This window comes from Agelaius tricolor, unplaced genomic scaffold, assembly GCF_023055355.1.
Source record: "Agelaius tricolor isolate 1412-34295 unplaced genomic scaffold, bAgeTri1.0.p SCAF_8, whole genome shotgun sequence".
Classification (NCBI taxonomy): domain Eukaryota; kingdom Metazoa; phylum Chordata; class Aves; order Passeriformes; family Icteridae; genus Agelaius; species Agelaius tricolor.
Window position 1 is genome coordinate 5,062,091 of NW_027269268.1, and position 23,327 is coordinate 5,085,417.

A 23,327-nucleotide genomic window follows, 5' to 3' on the forward strand; every position below is an offset into this window, starting at 1 on the left:
AAGAAATGGAAGGAAAAAATGTATGAATTGCTTTCTTTGAGACTCGAAAAGATGGGATTCTACTTTTGTTTATGCATTTGGGCATCATTTTAGCTGATAAACATTTTAATGGAAGCTGCCTTGTGAACAAATTTATTTCATTCATTTAATAAGAAAAACCAGAAAAGCAGTTTTTCTCAAAGCTTTATTTTTGAAGATAAAAGAGACTCTGGTTCAAAGTATTTTGACTGTAGTATAGTTATATAGATGGGTAGATGAGTACTGCATAAATTGGATGAGCAAAGAAAAAGCAGGATAATCACTGGGAGTATATGAACTGTCTGGACAAAAATGAACACATGAAACCAATTTTTTGGTTCTAAACCCCAGTTATAGACAAACCCAAGCCAAAAGGCGAATACAAATAATAATACTCAAATTAGTTTGTAAAAAAACTGAAAATATATAATAGGTTACTGCTTGCACTTCTGCTTAGGTTTAGTGTGGGGTTAAGGGTCAAAGTACTAATAAGAGTGTTTGGGATGTCTGCTGCCATGAAACAAAATGGAAACTTGATTGATAGCTGGGGGCTGAAAGGAGAACGCGTCATGGAGAAAGCAGAGGTCATAAAGCCATTTCCCTTCTCTGCATATATAATGACCCAATCCTTCGAGAAATAGGAAAATGTAGATACAGTGGATTAATATAACATATGTTAACCACACTTCTGATCATTTTGACATACAAACATTTATGAAACTGAGTAATGGGGGTAAGAATTACTTTTAGCTGCTTCTTTTAGATGGACGGCATGGAATTTATGATTTCCCTTTCACATACGTACTTTTATTTTGTGCTGATAAAGTACAAAATTGAAACTCAAAGTGGCATGAAAATTTCAATTTTGTTTTGTTTGTCAAAATGCCTTAAATCTATTGTACTTCAAAACAGTTTGTGTTAATAGCTGGTGCCATAAGAGCATGCATTTATGTATCTTTTTTTTTCATTTTGTAGGTCTTGTGTGCATGAAATCGAGCAGTTCAGTTGTGGAGCTGGTGATGCTCCTTTGCTCTCAGGTGAGGTTTAAGTAATGTCTGAAATTGATCTATCTGAACACAACGGAAATTACAGATAAAATTTTACCCTAAATTTTACTTTTAATTTAGGTTCATGTGTAATAGGTTAAAAGATAATGTACAAGGCCTTTTGATTAAAAAAAATAGTAATTTTGTCTATTCAAGTGAGTTTTTGTTTCCTTGCTATTGAGCATTTACATAACCTTGAAGATGGTGTGCCTACATAATTCTGTGCTGTCATTTTTATAAGATAAGATAGGATCAATATAATATATAAGAAACTGATTGATTCCTGCATCTTGACATGCTGAATCCTCTGGGATAAATAGAATTTTTCCTTTTGTGTAGAGGTTATGAAATGAGTGATAAATACTTTTAAAACCCTGTCATTCCTAATTGATTTGACAAGTACTAAGGATTTGAGAAAAATTTAAGAAAGCAACCCTGGTTGTCATCAGTTTGGGACATTCTACATTCCTAAAGGCAAAGTGATTTTAGATATGTAAGAACTTGAGAACTGCCTGTTTCTGTGGTTCAAAAAAGAGACAGAGCCTAAGGAACTTTCTTAAAATTATGTATGCTTTATTAATTGGATTTTTTGGGGGGGTTTCTTGCCTTTTTTTTTTTTTTTTTGGTAATTAAATGGGAGACTGTTTTTATTGAGCCTTTCTTTTGGTGCCTTAAAATTATACCTTTCTGGTAGTAAATTCCCCTACTTAAAACTTTAAAATAGCCTTTTTTAATGGGAATGGTATTGGTCTAGAGGTCAAGGGTTCTGACCCATTTCAGAACCTTTGACCTTCATTTACAACCCCTATGGTTTGCTTGCCTGACGAATAAGGATAATGCAAAATTAATGTTTCTTCACATCGATTTATTCGTTTTAGTGCCTATATTGCCAAATTTATTTAGAGTGTGCTGATAGACATTTCATGAATACAAATGAAAGAATCATAGAAGGTGTGAAAAATCGATAGTCTACATTGTCAATAAAGTGCAATAAGAACAATTACTTCTGGAGATTACACCTAATAGATTTTACAATGAACTAGTGAAGAGTAGTTATGTTTTCCAGTGAGGTTATTATTAATGAATGTAACCAGAACTTTGCTCATCTAGTTTTCCATCTTCCTCAGGAAATATGGTATCATTTTACCCTGAAAGGAATTTAATATTCCTTATGGAACTTTTGGAATTTAGACATTATTTTACATACAGCAGTACTGGAAGTGAACATTGTTCACAACTTCTAGAATATGAACTTGCAGCTGATTTAAATTATAAAGGAATCTTTTCTACTGAGAAATCTATATATCAAATTTTACTGTTCATTCAGGAATATGTTAAAGTAAAAACTAATCCAAGTATTAAATATGTGTCTTACAACTGGTATTGCCATTTAGAAAAATTAGTTTTTGGTATCCATGCTACTTGTATCAATAATTAGTGCTTGACCTTTCCCCTTTTTTTGGGTAAGGTAATCTAATCTTTCTTAAAATCATGTTGTGCTCTGTACTGTACGTCACTTGTTTGGTTTTGGGAAGTGGAAAGGATAAGGAATAAATGACGTGCTCTAATGCACCTATTTGTCATATGTGTCACAATGCCACTTAATGCTAATCTAATCAAATTGAAGCTACCGTGATTGCTTAGCAGTGCAAGTTGCACAGGCTGAGGTGGTTCTTTGTGGAGTAGTAGAAATAAACCAATAAAGTCACAAAGACCTCAAAGTCTTTTTAAAGTTACATAGCAGCTGTAATTTTTGGCAGAATATGAAAAATGATGTGAGAAATGAATCTAAAATTAGCTCCAGATGTATACAGATTGTTCTGGGGTGATAATTACATTTTTCACTTTGAATTTTCCTAATTCAAAGAGGTCAGCATGGCAATCACAGAAGTGATTTATTTTGTTAAGAAGTGAACTGTCTTTTGCTACATGAAAGCTTGAGAGATATGAAATTGAATTTCAAGCCGACATTTTACAGATACTGGGAGGAGATGGGGTTGAGCTTGATTGATTTTTTTTCTTTTTTTTCCCTTCTTTTTATTTTCTTTTTTTCCCCTGCAAGATAGGGTGGGAAATGAAGTGATATCCTTTTGCTAAAATTTTAATTAATTTTTAAGAGGAGATGGAGAGGATGCAGTGCCAAAGATCAAAAGATCAGGTCAAAAACCAGTTTTTAATCACATAAATAATGTGGCGTAGTTATGAAGTAAGTATCTGCAAATTTGATTTAAAACTTCACAAATTTGTCAGCCATCGTTTTATGAAATTGAAAGATTGCTCTGATTAATCTTTGGTGCTTTTTATGATAACCTCTTCTCAAAATTCATTTTAAACATTGTAGATATGATGTAAATACTTGGATTGTTTTTCTGAAGCACCTGACATTTTTTTGATGTTCATTTAGATCTGTGGCCGAATTATATTTCTCTTCCACAGAAGTGGAAAATGGAATAATAATATCCTGCCATTTTTTCATAAATTTGTGAAAATACAGCTCTTTAATGGGTGAAGTAATTTTTAAAAAGATTCAAGAGGTACAATTCTCTGAAACTATTTGTGACACCTGGTTAATTTCTTTTCTCGTTTAAAACTCATATATTTAGGCATATGGAAAAAGACCCTTACTTAATGTTTTTGTGTTTGCATGTTGATATATTGCTTTCTGTTTAAAACAAGGAAAAAAGAGAAACAGGTGGTTTGAGACACAGACAAAAGGCTTTTTCTAAGACAAAAACAGTTGTGTTTTTTGATAGACACGCTACATTTTGAGACGTGTCTCTGTGTGTGTACTTACATTTCTATAAATCTATCAAAACATAAAGAATCCTTCATTTAATATTACTGCAAAGTGTTCCTGCTTATTTGACATTAATATCATTTTTGAAGGAATTGACGTTGCATTCAAGGCCACTTTATAAAAGCGTAGTGTTGCTCATCCTAATTCAGTCTGACACACATTCCAATAACACTACCTCCCTTCTAGGGTTTAAAACTAAATTTATGGCTGAGCATTGTGAAGTGCATCATTTAAAAATGGTTTCAACCCAAAACATCTAATAAATAAATAATGTGTATGGCTACTCAGTAGCAGACTTTCCAGACTAGAAATCATTCCATCGGATACTCAACAGTCCACTATCGGAGAGGGCTGTCAGATAAATCTTATAGTAGCTGCATTCATGTCCTGTAAATCACATGTTATTGTCTGAGCCTTCTGCCAGGTCATCTATTCTTTTCCCATTTATCAGAAATGCATACAGTACAGTGAACCTGGAAGCACCATCTTGTCTGGTCTGGCATCCTGTCGGGGTAATTAAACCAGCCGAAAGAGAGAAGTTCTCTTTCTGTTCTGCCATCTTAAATGAGTGGCATTAGGATGTTGGAGGTGCTCACATGCAGTTGTGAGTCAAGACTTCTCGGGGAAACTGATGTCACCCCTGAAGAAACCATTTTCATCTCTCTGTGCCTAAAACTCAAAGCAGCATGGATGAATTGAGTGCATGTCCATAAAGCATAAATGCTACTGTGCTTCCTTTCCTTTGTCAAATATTTTCTTGAAATACATGACTATGTAGAAATACATGAGTGTAGACTGTGGTCTTCCCTCCTCTCTCATGAAGGGATTAAAAATATTTATCTCTTGCTCACATGCATGAAGCATTTGTCTGATTGTTGTAGCTCCAAGGTGAAAAGGTACAAAATAGGTGAGATAGGTTCTATAATTTTCCTTGATGCCTTTGGATTTACAGAATTTTTGGCACTTGAAAGATGCTACTTTCTGTAGTCAATCAACTGAATCATCAGTGGAGTTTGTGTTAGAGAACTAATTAGGTGGCTCTTCTCAGCTTCATTTTCTACTTAAGAGCATTTTTCTACTGAATCTAAATGTTCTAGACTGCAAAATAAACTTACACTATCTGATTCAACACTTGGATAACTTCAGCTCTTGGATAATTTCCTAAAATTGATGGAATGCCACCCAACCTATTTAAGAGGTTACAACTGAAAATGAATGAATACTGCAACAACTTGTATGATCCCTCCACCACCACTGCCCACACATGCACCCCATGTGCTTGTTCAAGGTGTTCTGATTCTCAGTTCCTTTCTCCTCTATCCAGTGTTTTTTCAAAAGGACTAAAGGCACATTCTTGGTAGCTGATAGTGTATGTAAAACCAAGACCAACATTTCAGTCCATTTAATTGCTAAGTATTTTATCTTCTGAAAATAATAATATGATATATTGCAATATAACTGCATAACCATAACTATTAGATGTATAGTGGACCTTGAGAAAGTATTACTTCCATGGGGAGATGGAAGAGGGAAGCATAAACCCTAATACTCCAAATATTTTTCATGTGCAGAGATAGCATTTCCTCATATTGCCCAGTGAAATATAATCGTGGTTGAACATGTCATGTGCAGCTCTGACAGTTTTTGGAGGTTTACATGTGCATTTAAAAAAAAATATGGCAGAGGCTGAGTAGTAGTATTAAGACAGAAAAAAATTACACTGTAAAAGTTGGTCTTACTGCCCTTATAGGCAAAGGTCTTCTGCTTGCTTTCAGTTTTCTTTTTTTTTTTCATGTCTAACTTACTTGTCGCTGCTTAAGAGGTGACGTTTTTGCCACAGGTATTTCTTTAGCATGATACTTCGTATTCTACCAAATCCAAATTCTACCAAATTTGCTGGTAGATTGTGGTGCTCATAAAGAAGTCAGCGTGCATCTCTTGCACGAGCAGCATCTTGGTAGTTTCATCTCTCTTACTGTGTAAGGAATCTTAATTGAGCAATACCAACATGTTCCACGTACCCATACAAACCATATGATTCCATGATTTTCCCTAAGGAAGAGCAATAGAAGTTGGATTTTTTCAGCAGAATTTTTCCACAGCCTCCTTCCTCTTCCACCCCGTTGCTTAAGTGTTTGTGGAATGCAGAGGGATCTTCAGGCTTTTATGAGTATCCTCTGCTCAGAAAAATAACTTTGCATCAATGATCCAAGTTCATTACCTCAGGAATGGATTTCTACAGTGTGTTCTAAAATGTGGCAAGCCTTTGAATTGCTTGGAGATTTTAGCTGATGTACAAGATGGCAGGTTTTCAGTGTTGGTTTAGAGAACACATTATGCTGATGCTCTTGATCTGCACTGGTTCCTAATTTACTTTTAAGTGCAATTTGATGTGATGGATAACTGCAGTGATTGCTATGAAGTTTTAATTGAATTGACTATGGGTTATCTAAAGACCAATGTCACTGTGATACCATAGCAGCTGAACTCAGCAGATTCATGGAATCTCTTTAGCAATATCCTGGTTGAGATATGAAGAGAATAAATGCTGTTGAAATACTTTTTATGTGCCTCAAATATTAGATGATCATGTTTTAGTCACAATAGTGTTCTTCCATCTAATCACTTTGTTATAACAGCTGAAAATAAGTTTTAAAAGAATTTGATAATCCTTTAGATATGTGGTCAAAAAAAAAATATATATATGTGTGTGTGCTTTGGCATAAAGGGTAGATTTTGTAAGGATTTTGTAAGCTGTCAGGTGATTTTTTTATCAACTGTAATACATGCTCTAATTTCCTTTCAAAAGCCATTTAGAAGATATCAGGAGTGGAAAGGTTTTCTTTTTATACAGTGTGAACTTCTGCCAATAGGATCTTAGATTAATGCAAAGATTAATTAGATTATCAAAGATTAATGCAGCTGTACTTGAGTTAAAAAGCTTCAGTGATAGATTGCTTTAATGATAAAATGATAAGAAACATAGCTTTTTCAGGCAAATGAAAATGATTTAGATCTTAATGCACAAAAATTGAATAAAGAACTTACCGATGTCTAAATTGAGAGGTTTAGGGGAAGATTTTGCATTAATCATGCCCATAAGTGTTTCCCTTGTGCCTTATATTGCTAACTTTCCATGAAATGTTGTGCCAGAAACTTTATAATGCACTTTTGTCATCTTTTTAAAAATATTTAAAAATTATTTTTAAATTTTATTGCTTGTGCTTGTTTGAGGTATTTGAAGATTGGAAGAATATTTGCTAGCCTAAGTTTTTGTAGAGATGAGGTGGCTGTGGAAGGGAGAATATTCAAGATCAACTTACTCTACTGTGGACTATCTAAATTCTTAAGCTGCTCGGATCTGCTTCATATCAAATGGATCCAGGCACATTAATAAAACTGTAAATCCTAGCATTTGAAAACACAGGATTGCCAAGCATGTTAATGATTATTATGCAAACAGCAGTAGGGATGTTTCTAGTGTAATTTAGTAACAAATACTACATGATCTTTGTAACTGGAAAACAACATGGAAGATCTTCGTCCTAACCTTTTTTAGGATGCAACTGGGTGGAAAGTAATTGGGAAATGTCTGTTGAGTTTTATGTATAGTGTTACTTCTGATATTTTCAGTGAAAAGATTTTACATTATAAACTGTTTTCTCCTCAATAATTCTTTTTCCCCTGCAATGTATGTTTTAATCTACAGAGGATGGGAAGCCAGGGAGAGGAAAAGGTAGATCTCACAGTAGCCAGGGGCCATGCTATCGAAGTATTCTCCTGGAGCAGAAGAGATTTAAGTTCAAATAATGTTTTGGGTGACAATTATTATCACCAGGTAAAATCATCTGTCTGAAAAGTTTCAGCATATCCTCACAAAGTAGCTAATAGTCCAGGAGCTTAAGGGCATCCAGCAGTGATGTAGAAAAGTCTAGTTTTGAAGCAAATTAGTTTCTCTCAATTTGTAAAAGCAACATTGTGATTCTTCTGTTTGTCCTCAATTGCCATTTCCTTTTATTTGTTGTGATACAAGATTTCTGCATTCTCCTGCATTGCAAGACACTTGATATACACACAGTGAGCTGTTTGGCTAGTGGTCAGTAGGATTAACTTGGGAGAATGTGAATGAAAGGCCTGGAAGGTGTGGGTGGGCACTGGCTGTGGAATCCAGACTCTTTAAATGTGGTCCTTTGGTGCTTGGATTTCAGTTTCTGTTGTGTCAGTAAGTCTCCTTCTAACAAAACAGAAGGTTACATTACCAAATCTGTTCTCTAAAACACCTGGGTTCTCCCTTACACTGAAATATCTGGGGGTTTATGCATAGTGTAACTTCTTTCCTTCCTGAGTGTGAGTTTTTCTTCCATCTCTGAAATCTGAGGATTTCAGTTTGGGTGCTGAAAACGTCTATTGACAACTTTCATGCTTGGTATTTGTCACTGAGTGGAGTACTTAAGATAATTACAAATGGATTACATGTGCTATGGATATTTTGCTACTTGCTTCATTGAACTGTGTTATACATTTGAAGTGTCTAAAACTGAAGATCAGATTGGTAGATAACTGTCTGAAGTGCAAATCTGATAAGATTGAAATAAATGGAAACAGCTGGGAAAACCTTTCCTTTGAACTGGAGAATGTTGAAATTACATTTAAATTAGCTGCATATATTTTTTTGTTCTTTGACTTAAGCAATATGTAGATTTTTGTCTCTCCAGAACTAGATTATTGTAATATTTTCTGTGTGAAACCCCATGATAATGCAAGGCCTGTCTGTAAGAACTTCATCCCCACTCTGATTTCCTGTTGCTTTCTAAATTGTCTGAGAGTTTAATTGCCTGTTGAATTCCATGGAATTGCTTGGAGAGCACCCTAGTATGTTTAAGTAGGAGTTTCTTTCAAACTCCTTTTCTTAAAATTGCTAAGGTTCAGAATTTACTACACTTCAGATCTGCTTGAAATCTGTTTTTTCTCTTAGGTGTAATTGCTGGCTTCAGGAATATTGTGCTTTTAGTATGGATTATAGATAGGCTATTTAAAATGCCTGTGTTCAACAGTGGCTAAATTTTAAAAACATTATTGTGATAGACTCATGCAAGAAACAATGTGCCGTGAATGAATGGACGTATACTCACAGTTTACTTAGTAATAGAAATCAAAGAAGTTTTTAAGTTTGTTTTTGCCTTAAGCATGAAAATAGGTTGGATGTATTGAGAATTTTTTGCCAATACTGCACAAATAATAAGTGACCTATTCTTCACTTAGTGATGCAAGAAGCACTTGGTAGTTGTATCCTTACAGGTGGTGGTCTCAGTAAAAATGTGTTGCTTTATATCCCTTTATCTTTCCCTTACACCTGGTCTAGGAGGATATTTTAAGGGTTTACTCATTCTCCCGTTTGGAGATGAAATGTACAATGTGAGATTTTAAGATGAGCAAAAACTAGTGTTTTTTGGTTTATGCTATGCATCTGCTTTCTGGGAAGGAATTTTGAGCTTCGTGGTTTTGAAGTATGAAAAAAAGTCAAGATGGGTTCTATATATTAGACTAAGAAAGTGTATAGAGAGGTACAAGTGTACAGGTGTAGTAAAGCTGTGACATTTTTGTTTGGAGTGATGAGAAGCATTGTTTCTTGGAATTCTGGTTGGAGGATCCAATATGTCTTGTAGGCTTTTGGTAGAGAAATGGATAAAAGATAGGGTTACAAACCACAAAACCATTCTCTGAAATAGTTTGCCACACTGGAGTGTAAAGAGATGAACTTTCCGAAGTTGTTCTTACTAAAACAGAATTCTGTGGCAAAAATGAGGATTTTTCCTCCCTGATTTTCTTTTTCTAAAGTACAATCTGTAGTGATTCTGTAGACTTCTCATATAATATAAGCTCATATGAAGAAAACTCTCATGAGTTAAAAATTATTTGCATTTGCTGAGAAATTCAGGACATGGTGTTGGTGTGAGTTTAATGGAAAACACACCCTCTACAGTTAGAAATATTAGCCCTTTAAAGCTGTGTTGCTGAGAGTTTGATTGATTAATGTATACGTTTTTATGTCTAGGGAGGAGAGTGGATTGTCTAATGTGAATGTGAATCTTGGGAGTGGGATAGGGAACAGGACAGCTTAATTTCCATTAATGTACAGTGCTGCAGATGTTCAAAACTGAGGGAACATAATTTAGCTGCAGAAGCAAGACTTTTCTGAAGAAAAAAGGCATCCTGTTGCTTCACCAGCACACTAGGACTTAAAAAAACACCACCATTTAAGGTGAGTTTTGTGCAGCAAGAGCACACCCTGTGGCTTGGCAGTCTAGTCAGAAGGATGATACCACGCTGACTTTATAACTAGATCTTTGAACAATATTCTCAGGGGTGGTAAATGCAAAACAAAGTAATATCAACTGGCACTTAATTCTGTGAGCTCCCTGCTGGTGGGGCTCTGCACTGAAATGGAACTCTTCCTGACAGGAAGTCAGCCGCGAAGTGTGGAGACCTCTGAAAATAAAGTGTGCTTAATTTGACACCCTGCTGTTTTACAGCCAGTCTGTTTAATTTGAGACTATGGAAAGAGGGTTAGTGCAGGGGAGGGGCAGGAGATTATGGAAAGTTCAGTGAGCAGCAATGTTTCTTGCTGATATAATACTAATTACAAATATGAGAACTTTTTTTGTTTGTGTTAATAAACCAAATAATGTGTCTCGGTTTCCAAGCAGAACTGCTTGGGGAACTCGGGATTTGGGAAGCTGTGCTATTTACTGGAAGTTCTACCCAGAGAAACTTTGTGGAGTGGTGCTGTTCAGTTTATTGTCTGACTTGCACTCTTACTTATATGCATCTCTGCTTTTTGCCCTTTTGTGGAGCTGGGAAAAGATTTGTCTCATCAAGGATTGTTGGCAATGCACTAATTTTTCCATGACTATTTTGTGGTAACTTAAGTGATACAAACTCATAATTCAGATTATACAGCAATCATGATATTGAGGTCTATTAGGTATTAGATCCTAGTTCAGAGTCAATTTTGATTCAGAAGAAACAGCTGGATTTTCCAGTGCTCTTTTAATAGTTCTGCAAGTATTTATTTCTATTTCTACCTGAAACCAAGATGGATATATTTTGGTAAATCTGCTTGGTGAGTGCAGGTAAGGATTTGCAGTGAAAGGAGCAAACAATTATTATTTATCATGTTTATTGTAGTGACAGATGATAATAGAGACCTTTGTTGCAACATGTTTTATATGTATTATATTTTAGTGTAAATAAAGACAATAGATCTAGGATGAGGAAGGGAACAGAGTATGCAAGTGGAGAGTAATGGGAGAGATAGTAGTTTTTCTGCCTTTTAAAAAAAAATGATTTAGCCCCATTTTCTCTAAATGTTTTAAGGAAAGATCTGCATTAGGATAGGATTGTCTTAGGGAATATCAAGGGACAAGTTTGGACATCCGATGTTATGAGTGAAGAGGTGGGATTGGTTTAGATACTTGAATTTCATTCCCTCAAAGGTACAATGATAACAAGAATCATGTTCATTATGTGCATGCATTCATTATGAGAGTTTAAATAGAAGCCAAGCTACATTTGGGGAAAAGGGTGATACCAGAATCATGGAATCATTGAAGGTTTGGGTTGGAAGGGATCCTTAAAGATCATTATTTCCAACCCCCCTGGTGTATAAAGGGGCTTATGGTTCCAAAACCGGTGTCCTGTTTCTTTATTAGTTACGTTTATTTATTTGAAGCCAAGAACACTGAGCAGGAAGATTGCTGCTATTTCATGGTGATGATGAATGTTGCTATCAGTGGGACCAGTCCAGCACTACTGGTGCTGCTGTACAGCACTGAGTTTGCTGTGATTTTCTTGTTTTTGTAATTTGTAGTCTACCTTGAAAGGCATTTTCCTTCCTGTTCAGTGGTTTTACAAAATCTCAAATTACAATCACAGTTAAACAAAAAAGTACTGAAATCAAGGGTCAGTTGTGTTATGCTCCTGCTATTCCTCAATTTGTTTGCCTTTGTTAATGAAAATTATGCTGTCACTGCAACTTAATTATTTGGATCTTTTCCCTTTGTTCATCTTCTGTTGTTGCTTTTCCTCACGTCTGTTTTTCTGACTCATCTCCTTTGACTTAAGAGTTTTGTGCTTCCCATTGCTGCCTATTTACAGAACTGCTTGGTACTTGGATTTCTCAATTAATTTTTAAGATTCCTGTTCACATTCTTTCTGAAACTAGTCGTTCATCTTGGCATTGAAAATAGCCGACGGTTAAAGAACCTGGAGAGGAAACTGCAGTGGAGAAGGTTTGCTGCTGGATGAACTCAAACCTGACCCCTAATTTTGTTTCATGGGGTGTCATGGCAACAGCTTGCTAGTGGGAGAGAGAAAGGGAAAAGCTGCCTGGGGAAATTGCTTCCTCCATCAGAAACTGGGGACCTGAAAACCACTCATTCAGTTTTTTCCCCAGTTTTTCATACTTCTTTGAAACTAGATACAAAAATGAGGCTTATGCATTTTGATCAGAGAGATATGCAGCTTTTATGTTGTGAAAATTCTTACTGTTATAATTGTATTTATATGTGATATTTTTATAATTTTGTATGAATTTTGGATTAAGTTAAAGTTTTCTTTTATTGCTGTTTTAAGAATATTTGGTGTTACCATAAATTTTGGCAAATGCAGCCTATCTCAAGATTTTTGGCTGTGTGTAGTTTTTAAAGATTGTATATGCTGTTATATTTTATATCATATATCTTTCATAACAATGTGTTTTTTTAGGATAGATTTATATCCTTTGTAGAGAAGATTACAGTTGTCACTTTGAGAGTAATCTCATAGCACAAAAGGCATTGTCTGATAAACTGACAGTTTTTTCTATGGTATTTTTACTGAAGAATCTACTACTTAAGTATGTAACTCCAGCTCTACATGTGTATAATTTATTCTCAGAATCTATAAAAGCTTACTGTGACCTGAACTCTAACTTTTAAGTATTGAAATTAAACTCTCATTATAGTTTTAGGCATTTACCACTAACAACATAATACTAGTTTATAGGAAGCTCTGTTTACATGGAATAACCCACATGGTTAAACAGCAGGGGAGTCTTCTGCTTTTAGTTAAAAACCTGCTGTTTCTGTATGGCTTATTTACTACTTCTTTAATTCTTAATGTAGTGTGCAGTGGAATTGAGCATGCAAAAGTCAGCAAAGAGTTCTGGTTTTTGCGTCTAAGGTTATTACTTGCTGTACAATAATAAAGGCACTATTTTATTGGGTTAGTTGTAATTAACTTCAGCACTAGGCATTGATATAAATCATTCCTAATCTGTTTTCTTTACATTTTCATTCTTTTAAACTGGTTTCACATAGCTTCTTTCTGTCGTCCTTTTACATGAGGACTAGGGTTGTAATTGCTTTTTTGAATTAGGCAGTCGGAAGCTCATGTGCGTGTTGGTCCAAGAATTGATTAAGGAGCACTAATGAATTTCATATAGCACTTTTAACAGATTTGTAATAAATATTCTGTACTAGTGATCTGTTATAACCTTAGAACTCAATACAGTGTTGTCATGCTGTGCAGCTGGGAAAATATTTCAGTATCAGAAACTTTGATTTGGTTTCATAGTTAAAATAGTAAAGAATTTTGTGGTTATGAATAAAAAACAAAGGTCATGTACCAGCTTTTCCCCAGAGTATATTTTATGAAAGGAGTTATCATTATTTCTTTTGTTGTTTGATAAAATAGAGGAAAAATACTGAAGCAGTAATAATTTTCATTTTTCTGCTTAGCCTTAATGTTTGGTACCGTGTGGGTCCTGTGCCATTCTGACTGATTTATTAATACACATGTACTGCAGCATGCTTGGCTGTTCCTCAGCAGTGCAGATTTGAAACAAGGATTTTGTTTGTTCTTTTCAGTCACCTTTGCAACACTGAATGTATTTGTTTCTTGAATTGCTTCTATTTTTCAAGGGTAGATAATCACACATGCACAATCTCAGCCCACTTTTATGTGTGGTTCACTAGTTTGATATGAGTGTGTTTGGGATATTTTCTCACATTAGTGGGTGTGGTGTTATACCTTCACTTAAGAAGCTCTCTCATCTAGTCAATTTTTACACAACTTTCTCCTAAAAGACTCATTAAAATTTTCAATACAAAGACTTCAGTTGTGTACTGTCACCAGCAGATTTTTTGACAAAAAGCAATGTCTTTTTTAATGGAATGCCAGCAGTAAATACTTTTTATTATAACTGGGTGTGCTTGATAGTTTTAAAAGTCTTATAAAAATAATTAGCTCTCTTATAAAGTTCTAATGGCAGCCTTGCAAGTTTCCCCTGAAGCAGTCTCTAATGAACAGGCCTTGATTTTTCCAGTTGGGCTTTCAGATTCCCAGAGGACTTGACTTCAGACCTTGAAGGGCAGCAGCTGCCATTTGTCTTGAGCCCGGAGTTGCCAAGCAGACAGGGCCTGTACTAATAGGACACATTTGTACAGCCCGAGTACGTGGGACCCTGCTAGAGCCCTAATGACCATCATCTGTTGAGGGCTTGTAGCTGGCCAGGGTTAGAGTAACTTTTATCACCCTTATTGAAATCAAACCCTCTCTATTGATTAGTGAGGTGGTTTGGCTTGTTACAGAGATGCCAAGTTAAAGCTTTCATAGAGAAGCCTTTGTTTAAATTTCAGTAAATCCAAGCCTGTTCAATAATCTTTTGGGTGACAAGAGGTTCTGAATTTTTAGGATAGTAGTAAATATTTTTGCAAGTTCTCACTTTGTTTCAGGATTCAGCAACAGTGGTGATGTTCTGTGGAGAAAGGACCATGAAAATATTTATAGAAAATATTTTTTTTTTAGCCAGTTTCTAATTGTTCTTTTGTTATTTGTTTATGGTTTTTAAATTTTATTTGAGCATACAGGTATGTCTATATATATACTGGATAGCTATCTCAAATGTGTTCTCATGTTATTTTTATATTAATTTGTGTCACATCTTTGCAAAATGTTCCTCTTTTGTAAGTACTTGGCCTTTGCTAATTTTGATATTAAATTGCTGCATGGTTTCTAGATATGATTTCCTATAAGTCCATGTTGCTTCTAATTTTTTTCAATGGAGTTTCATAGATTAAAATAACTGAAGCATGCTTCAACCTTTAAAAGTAATTTATGTTTTCAGAGATTCTGCTTAACATGCAGTCTAACTTTTTTTAATTATGAAGAACCCAGCTGAGATATAATCTACTTTTCACTATATGTTCTTTATTGCTGAGTTCATTCAAGCCTGTAGTGGATGTGGTGCTGAGAGAGTGCTGACACCAAGTGCAAACACTGCTGAAAAGTTCTTGATAGTTTACTTTAGGCACTTAAAGATTAGTGTATCTCTCTATGAACAAGTTTTTCATGCAGATTTGACCTTTACTCTAGGATATAATATGTCTCTTAGTCGTATGTTAACACATTTTCCCACCCTGCTCCTTAGTGCCCCATTCATAGTTGTCAGTACCAAAGTCATCCTTCTCCTTTGTTTCATAACCAAAATAAATTATCAAAACTCTACCAGCTTTATGGGAAGGATGGATTAGTGAAGAATTTTCTCTTTTTTGCCTGCTGATGAGTGTGTGTTTCCACTGCTAGATATAATCCTTAATTGTAGAATACGTTAAACTGTTTAGAAGGATTTTTTTTAAGTTTCTCAGAAAAATGCATTTTTGAGGAGCATGCATGAATCTATATATGAATGAGAGCAGCAGAACAGTTTGTTACAGTTGGAAATAGAGCAGTTTTTAGCTATTGGAAATGTTTTAAATATTCTGTTCAAGATCCATCGTTAATTGCTTAGCCATCAGACTAGTTGATGGGTTGGTGTTGGAAATGTTTGTATATACCTTGAAGAATGTATGTTTTGAGGTATTAAGAGAATTGTAGAATGGTTTGAGTTGAAAATGACCTTAAAGAACATCTTGGTCCAACACCCCTGCCATAATTGTTTAAATTACTTTACCAAGGCTGTACAGCTGAGGGGGGGATATGCCCATTTGCTGCCTACAGGCAAGCATTTCAAATTCCAAACCAACAAAAATATTCTTGGTATTTGTTTGAGTGATTACAGTTTAGGAATGGTTATATTGGGCTAGATAAAGGCTCCACTTCTTGTCCTATCTCCAACTATAGACATAGAGACATGCTCAAAAAGAATAAAATGGGACTAGTGTGATACTCTTCTACTCTCCAGCAGCTTTTGCGCAGGATACTTCTGAATTGGATGCAGTTTCTGTGTATTTAGCCAATATTAATGTGTTTAATTTTTTTTGATATGTACTTTTTCTGTTTCCTCTTGATCCTATTGAACTTTTAATCACCATGGTATGCTTTTGGTGATAGATTCTTTACACATTGTATAAAGAACCACCTACATTCTTTGTTTTGAAACTGGCTCCTGCTATCTGCTGCTCGCAGAAAAAGGCTTTTTGGGTAAATAAGCAGTTCCTGAAGTATTTGATCTGAGCAAGGATACTCAGAATAGGTAGGAAGCCAATAACAAATGGAAAAAAATTAAATTCAAGGCAGAAATTTTTTAAGAACTTCACTTATCATTCTGTGGGATTAGAGTTGTACCTTGTTTTTTATGAAAGGAAATATGAGGATGAAATAGTGTGAAAGACTTTTAAATGCATCTGAAGATTGAGATAGCTACACATGTAGGCACAAGGACATAAAATGGGATGTACAAGAACTGAAGCCTGTTTGCTACACTAATCTTGTTGCTGGCTATGGTCTTATCCTGCTTGTGGTATTTTGTATGTTTTGGTCTTTGGTTATAGTCTAATGCATGCTGTTGGCTTGTCTAGGTATTTCCTAGAAAAAAGTAAATGTAGTAATTTATGAGTTTTATTAGAGAATTTGGTGCTGTCATACAACTGATAATTAATTAAGGTTAATTAAAAACCCCCACTTGTAAAATAGATTAAATAACCCCAGCATTGCTGAAATAGAACAACAGGTCATGATATCAACCTCGAGGGAGATGATTAGTTTCTGAAAGGAGGGGTTTGAGACCACTACTGTTTAATGTTTTCATTTAATGACCCTTGTGCACTCAGTAAGACTGTGCTAATGAAACTTGTTGATGATATAAAAAGCTATAGAGGACTGGGATGTATTTTTGCTCACTTCAGAGTTGAGCTGTATAGAAAGGAAATGCAGTATTTCATACAAAATTATAATTCAGATCAAGTTTGCAGCACCACTTCAGGAAAGGTTTTAGTCCTTGCCTAGGGTATTTATGGGGCTGTTTATAGTTTCTATTAAGGAAATAGGTGACACAGTAATGAGTTAGAAAATTTCCTTATCAGACAAAGTATTTGAATAAAATGTGATTTCTTATTTGTGTCCTTGTTATGCTGATTTTTCATTGGAGTTATTTGTGATCATGTCTAGTGCTTCTTGGTTTTCCCCTTGCTTCACTGTTGAGAGTACAGTGACCAAAAGCATTAGGAGTAGATGATGTCTCTTGGTCACTAAACATTTACAGCCACGGGAAATGATGGTCAATTACCTACAGCTGAGAACAGGTATGAAATTATCGACTCAGTTGATCAGCCCTTCCTCAGAATAGTGCTGAAATGTGTTTTGTAGTTATTTAGTTGCATTAGTGGTTGAGTTTGAAGCTTTTAACATGTTTTTTCCCTAATACCTTTGGGAGATGGATAACTAAGATGCTGATATAATAATGCACTATGTACACTGAGTGTAATTGTTTGAGAGTGAACATATACTGTGGGGAAATATTGAATGGATCATGAAAGATGAAGACCATTAGTCTTTTCTTTCAACTATTAAAATAAGCTTTAGGGTGTGTTCAGCTGTGATTTATGAAAATGTTTAGACTAACACCTTCTTTGATGTCTGATGTAGAGAAAAATGCTGAAAAGTTTCATGAAAAATGCACTTTCTTTTCACTTTTGGCAGCCTCCATCTTCACCAATTAAATTTTCAAGTATTGTTGTGAACTCTTTAGAAAGCAGAACAGCAGATGGACAGTGTCATAAATGAAAAAAAATATTTTGCTTTTCTTGAGTTTTCTCACACTTCAGCTAACAGAATAGTTTCAGTTATCATTATATAAAGCTAAATATTTAGAACCTGATACTACATTTAAAATCTCTAGAAGGATTATTTGCATGTGCTCTTTTGTTTAGAATATTAGAAAATAAAAGGCTTTTTGTTTCCCACTAAAATACATTTATAATTTGTGATGAATAATACATCACGTGTTCCAATTATTCTGCTTTTAATTCTGACTCCTTGAAAATTGTAATACATTGTTGCAGCTTAAACATGATGAGCATGATAAACATGATAAGCGTGTGTTAGGCCTGGAAAAACAGCTTGAGAAATCAGAGTTACAATTTCTCCCCTGCATTTGAAATTTGCAAATACTTTTTTTTTTTTTATTTTTGGTGGGGGCAGAGGGGCAGGATTTAAGTTGTAAATAACAACGTTGTTTCAGTGTGTGTCTGATCAAACCTTTGTCTCAGTGACTGAGAGGTAATTCTGCAACACTGAGCACCAAAAAATGCACCCTGACACTGTGTATTAAAAACCTCCTACTTTCAGAAATCTGAAATTTGTTTCAGACATTTTTCATGTTTTGAACTTTTTCCCTGCCTTGGAACTGATGAGATTTTTTAAAAATCTGTGATAAAAGTAGTCATGTAGATAATCAGTAGGATTATTATTTCATAGAAAAAGGAGTAAAAAAACCAAGGAAGTTGATGTGGAACAGCACATGAAACTTAACTATCTGTCTGCTGCAGATAGATTGTATTAGATTAGAAGAGTTGAAGAGTTTAAATCAAGAGCTGTATTTGTTCTGTTCTATTTGCCTCTACATTTTCCCCAAAAGATGATGTACACACTTAATTACTGCTCTAATTTTTAACTAGGTTAACTTGTTCCTATGTGGTCTAAGATTAAAAAAATCTATTTTCTGTGTTTGTTAAGTAATTTTGTTTTCTTCTCATCTTTCAAATGAGGGTAACAAGCCCCAGTGATAGGTCATCTGAGTTTGGTTGCTCACCCTGTGTCTCTTACAGGAGCCAGGCAAAACCCACCTACATGTTTAAGAGGCATAGAGTTTTGCTTAATTCAAGGTTCAGCTGGATATAAGGAATGTGCAGTGCATGTTCGTCTGCCATTAGCATTATTTCAGTGTGTTAAAAATGTTGCATTTTTAAAAAAGACATAATGTGTTAATGGTGCAATATTTGCATTGTTAACAGATTTTTTTTAAATGATTAGAGATGACTATGTGATGCTGAAGTGAGGGTTATTATTAGGAAATATCCCTACTAGGGTTTAAGCTACAAGAGAAATTTGCGTCTAAGAAATCACCCTTGCCTTAATGTGAAACAGTTTCTGGCACTATCATGGTTCAAAAAGGCAAAAAGCATCCATGAACCAGAGCAAGTTCAGGATTATTACATGACATAACAAAGGAAAATTATGGAATCCTCTGTGGGATGTTTTTGGATTTTCTTCTCCACTCTTACGACCTTAAGTAAATAGTGCTGCCCTATTCCTTCAGGCTGGCATTCATTGCTTCCTGATCCGTGCACAATTAATGCTTTGTGCGTTTGCTGAGGATGCTGTAAGTTGCTAAAGTGGAAAAGAAAGTGTCCTATTTTGTCTCTGAAAATGCTTCTTCCAAGTTTTGTTTTTATACAGCTAGTTTTCTCTTCTGTTTTGTCTTTACCCAGGAGTGGCAAAACTCTATACAGAAGAATGCTGGCCTGGCCTTTATTGAGCTTGTTAATGAAGGAAGGTAAGTCACAATATTTGATAGCACCTCTGCCTTAGCCTTCAGGGAGTTCTGTGCCTTGAACTTTTTAAAAATAATTTTTCTTCTTTCTTTTTGTGTAATTTTCTTAAAGTTTTACGAGCATGGTTTCATGTTCTTTAGTACTTTGGTTCAGTTCTGATTCTGAATATGGGATTTTGCAGAATCTTAATGCTCTTTAGTTTCATTAAATACTTTGCTTATCTGTGTGTCATGGATTTTCTTTCTTCCTGTCCTTGTGTACTGGTTAATGTTGAAAGTATAATTTGTATTCAGCTAATCTCTTGAGAAAGGGAATTGATATTTGAAAGACATTACTGCTAGGAATTGTGAGATAAGCCTCTGTCTCAAAAATTAGATTCCAGTTTGCTCATTTATTTCTGATCTATCTCTTAAACTAGAAAGGAGGAGAGGCCCTCTAAGGAAAAAACCCTCTTAATATTACCAATTAGTTTAATGTTCTATCCATAACTTTATATGTATATTATTGGAACTTACAGAAAATGACAGAGAAGGTGATGAGGCCATGCTCTTTGACTTGTAGCAGTGTTCAGAACCATCAATATTTTATTCATTAATATTGAATTGGTTGTTGAGGCAGGCTAAGAACAGTATTTACTTTTTTCCTAAAGGATTTTTTTCAAGATGTCTTAACGAGTTAGCTAAGGTGTATTATAAGAAATGCCATTTATTTAAATGTAACTTCAGTTAGTGAGTAACTTCAGCTAGTAAGAATCCAAATAGAAAATAAATATTACATGATTAGGACAACTACCTAACTAAAACCATAATAATTTATTACATAGATTAATATGCTATAGAAATACCTTTTTATCATTTTAGGAATGGGGAAATGGCCATTTGAGATTTTCTTTCTTAAGATGTAGATGTTCTCAAGATACATAAAAATAATGGCCATTTTAATGGCTTTTAATGGTTGCATTTCAGTTTATGGTAGGCGAAACACCATTCTGAGGCAGGAAAAACATTTTGCTACTAGTCTTGATCCCAAGGGCCAAGGTAAAGTAACAAGGGTGTTCAGTTACAGTGTTAAGATCTAGCCTATAGTTGTTTCCTATTATGTGAGGCTGACCTGTCTTGACCTTACTTACAAAATGCCTGCTATAAATTTGGCCTTTGATTAATGTTTTATTAGCATAGATAACATAGAGATCCCACACACATGTAAACCACAATGTAAGGTTCATCTGTGTAAGATGATTATCGTGGACAAATCAGTTGCTGAGACTGAGCTGTGCATGGCAGACACCCAGTAGCTATTCAGCTCATCCAGGTCAAGCTTTCTATCAGTAAACTGTTTGGAATTGACTATTTTCTCCTCAAAACATGCAGTGCCCATCACAGACAGATGGAATCACTCCCCCACCTCCATAAACAACATCAATAACTTAGAGTCTAGCCTGAGCCAGAGTGGTTGTCTCAGGGACAAATGATCCCTTGAAGACTAGGAAGTGTGGTTTTGGTTAGCAGAAAATGTCTGTGTAATTGTTACTTCATTTCATTTCTGACGTGTAGCAGAGTTGGGTTTTTTTTAGGTTTTTTTTTTTTAAGTGGAAGCATAACATTCATTATGGTGAAGAGGAGAGGGGATTAATTTCTTAAAAATGGCTCCTTTTATCTGCCTCCATTTTCCTCCTTTGCTGTTTACAGGAGCCTTTATAGTTACTGCTGAATTGCAGTGCTTTGTGGCTTTTCAGCAATCACTAAAATCAAACTATTATCCCTCAAATGATAGGAACTGTATTCCAGAACTACTCTTTCCTTCTCTTTATGCAATTTGCATGTTTTTTCTTGCACATATGCTAACACTTGGACTAAAACATCTCAGACCTTGTATTTTATTCTATTTGCTATTTTTTGTATATTTTTGCCATAGCATTATAGTCTTAGAAACTCCAAAAGCTAAAGTCTTTTAATTGAAACTTAAGAAAATATCTGAATGATACTGATTTAGACTTGAGCTGCATAGTTATACAATAAAAGCTGAATTTTAGGTTGTTTCTACAAGTGCACAAGAAAATATGACCAAGTAGTTGTAGAAAGGACAGAACTGGTTCAGCACCAGGGAAGGATGGGATAGGGAAGGATTTCTGTAGGGCACCATGACGTGAGAGTTACAGTAAATAAAGTCAAGGACTGGAAGAACTGCCTGGAATTTGTGGAATCGCAGAATTGCTATTGAGTACTGCCTTGGTGGGGGGAATTTGGTCACCCTATAATCTTTGTAAATCAGAGTTTTATTCCCAGTGTTTATTACTAGATTTTTTGGACTAATGGTGCTGTAGGATATTCCAGCTTGAGGTATGTTCTACTGGTTTTTTTTTGGTTTTTTTTTTTTTATTGAGCAAATAAGATGACTGAAAAATCTTTCTGGAAGAAGTCTAGAAGGGGAGATGTAAATCTCTCTTCTACTTGTTTTCAAATGTATTTTTTGCTTTTATGTGAAAGGTATGAATGTACCTCTCTTTCTCTCAGCAGTTGGAAGTTTTAGATTTAGGCTTGCTGTGTTTTGGCTAGGATTCCCTGGACAAAAATATGTGCAGAAAGTTTGCCTCTGGGACTCGTAAGATCTGCAGTGTGTGTGCTGCATTCAGAATGTGTTGGTCTGAATTTCTTCATGTTCACAAGTAACTAATGTGTTCCACAGAAAAGTTGCTCCCTGCCTTTCCAGGTAGATCACACCCTCTTCATGTGTAGAGTAGAATTGATTAGTTTGTGCCCAGTGAAGTTTTGAGTCTTGAACTGAAAGAAAATCTCTGAACAGGAGGCTGATGTGTGGAAATACAGAACTGTAAAGCTGCCTAAAACAGAAATACACAACTGAAGGCCTCAAGTCCAGGTTACAAGCATAGTAAAAAGAAAAAGCCAGCATAGAAATCCAGCAAGCTACAGAATGTAAGGTAAAGGAGCAGGTATTGAAGAATAACCTCTTTCTGTGCAGTAAAAGATACATCATCAAAAGATACATCAATACATTGCTATATTTAACATTAATCTGGTTTTAATAAAAAATAGTAAATATTGTTCTCTGTTATTGTAGTCTCTGGGAACACTATTAATACTCTTTGAAACCTTGTTAAAAAGGTGCCTGTACCCATGGCTTCTCCATGTACTGAGCCATCTGTGCAGCAGAAGGATAGGTTGTGAAATGTTTTCCTTAGCCTGCTGAACTTCTGTCAGTCTGGATTTCATTCTTTGTGCTTGCCTTTTACCTTTGGATCCTCCCTTTAGGGAGAGTCTGTTTTGGAGCCCGAACCTGACAACTTACTGACAAGGGAATTTGTTCACCAGAACCATCCTTTAGGTGGGATCTAGTTCACTGCCATGGCCAGCCCTCTCCTTTGGAGACTTCTGAGGTGCCCAGACGGATTCCTTTTTTGAACCCTGGAACTAACTGTGTTTCCTTCTTATGCACAAGATGGTGGAGCTATTATTTATGAACTAAAAACCAAGCTCAGCTTTGTTTTATTTCCTTGCATGTACAAATGGCTCTTTTGCTAGAGCCTGATTTCCTGTAGTTGACTGGTTAGCAGCAGCTCCTGTGCTGTGTGAAGGTTAAAACCCTCTGCTGTCGCTGTGATTCATTAGCACACTTAAGTGTGAAGCATCTCTTATG

The 23,327-nt window shown here is 35.3% G+C and overlaps 1 protein-coding gene across 2 annotated transcripts in view; it reads left to right on the plus strand.

Moving 5' to 3' along the window:
* The window catches only part of LRBA (LPS responsive beige-like anchor protein), a 370,517-nt gene that overhangs the window by 100,939 nt on the left and 246,251 nt on the right, over positions 1-23,327 (plus strand). For both annotated transcript variants that reach the window (XM_071431464.1, XM_071431465.1), the window contains 2 exons: positions 994-1,055; positions 19,611-19,675. In XM_071431464.1, the coding sequence (XP_071287565.1) occupies positions 994-1,055; positions 19,611-19,675 (127 nt within the window). The remainder of the gene's footprint in view (positions 1-993; positions 1,056-19,610; positions 19,676-23,327) is intronic.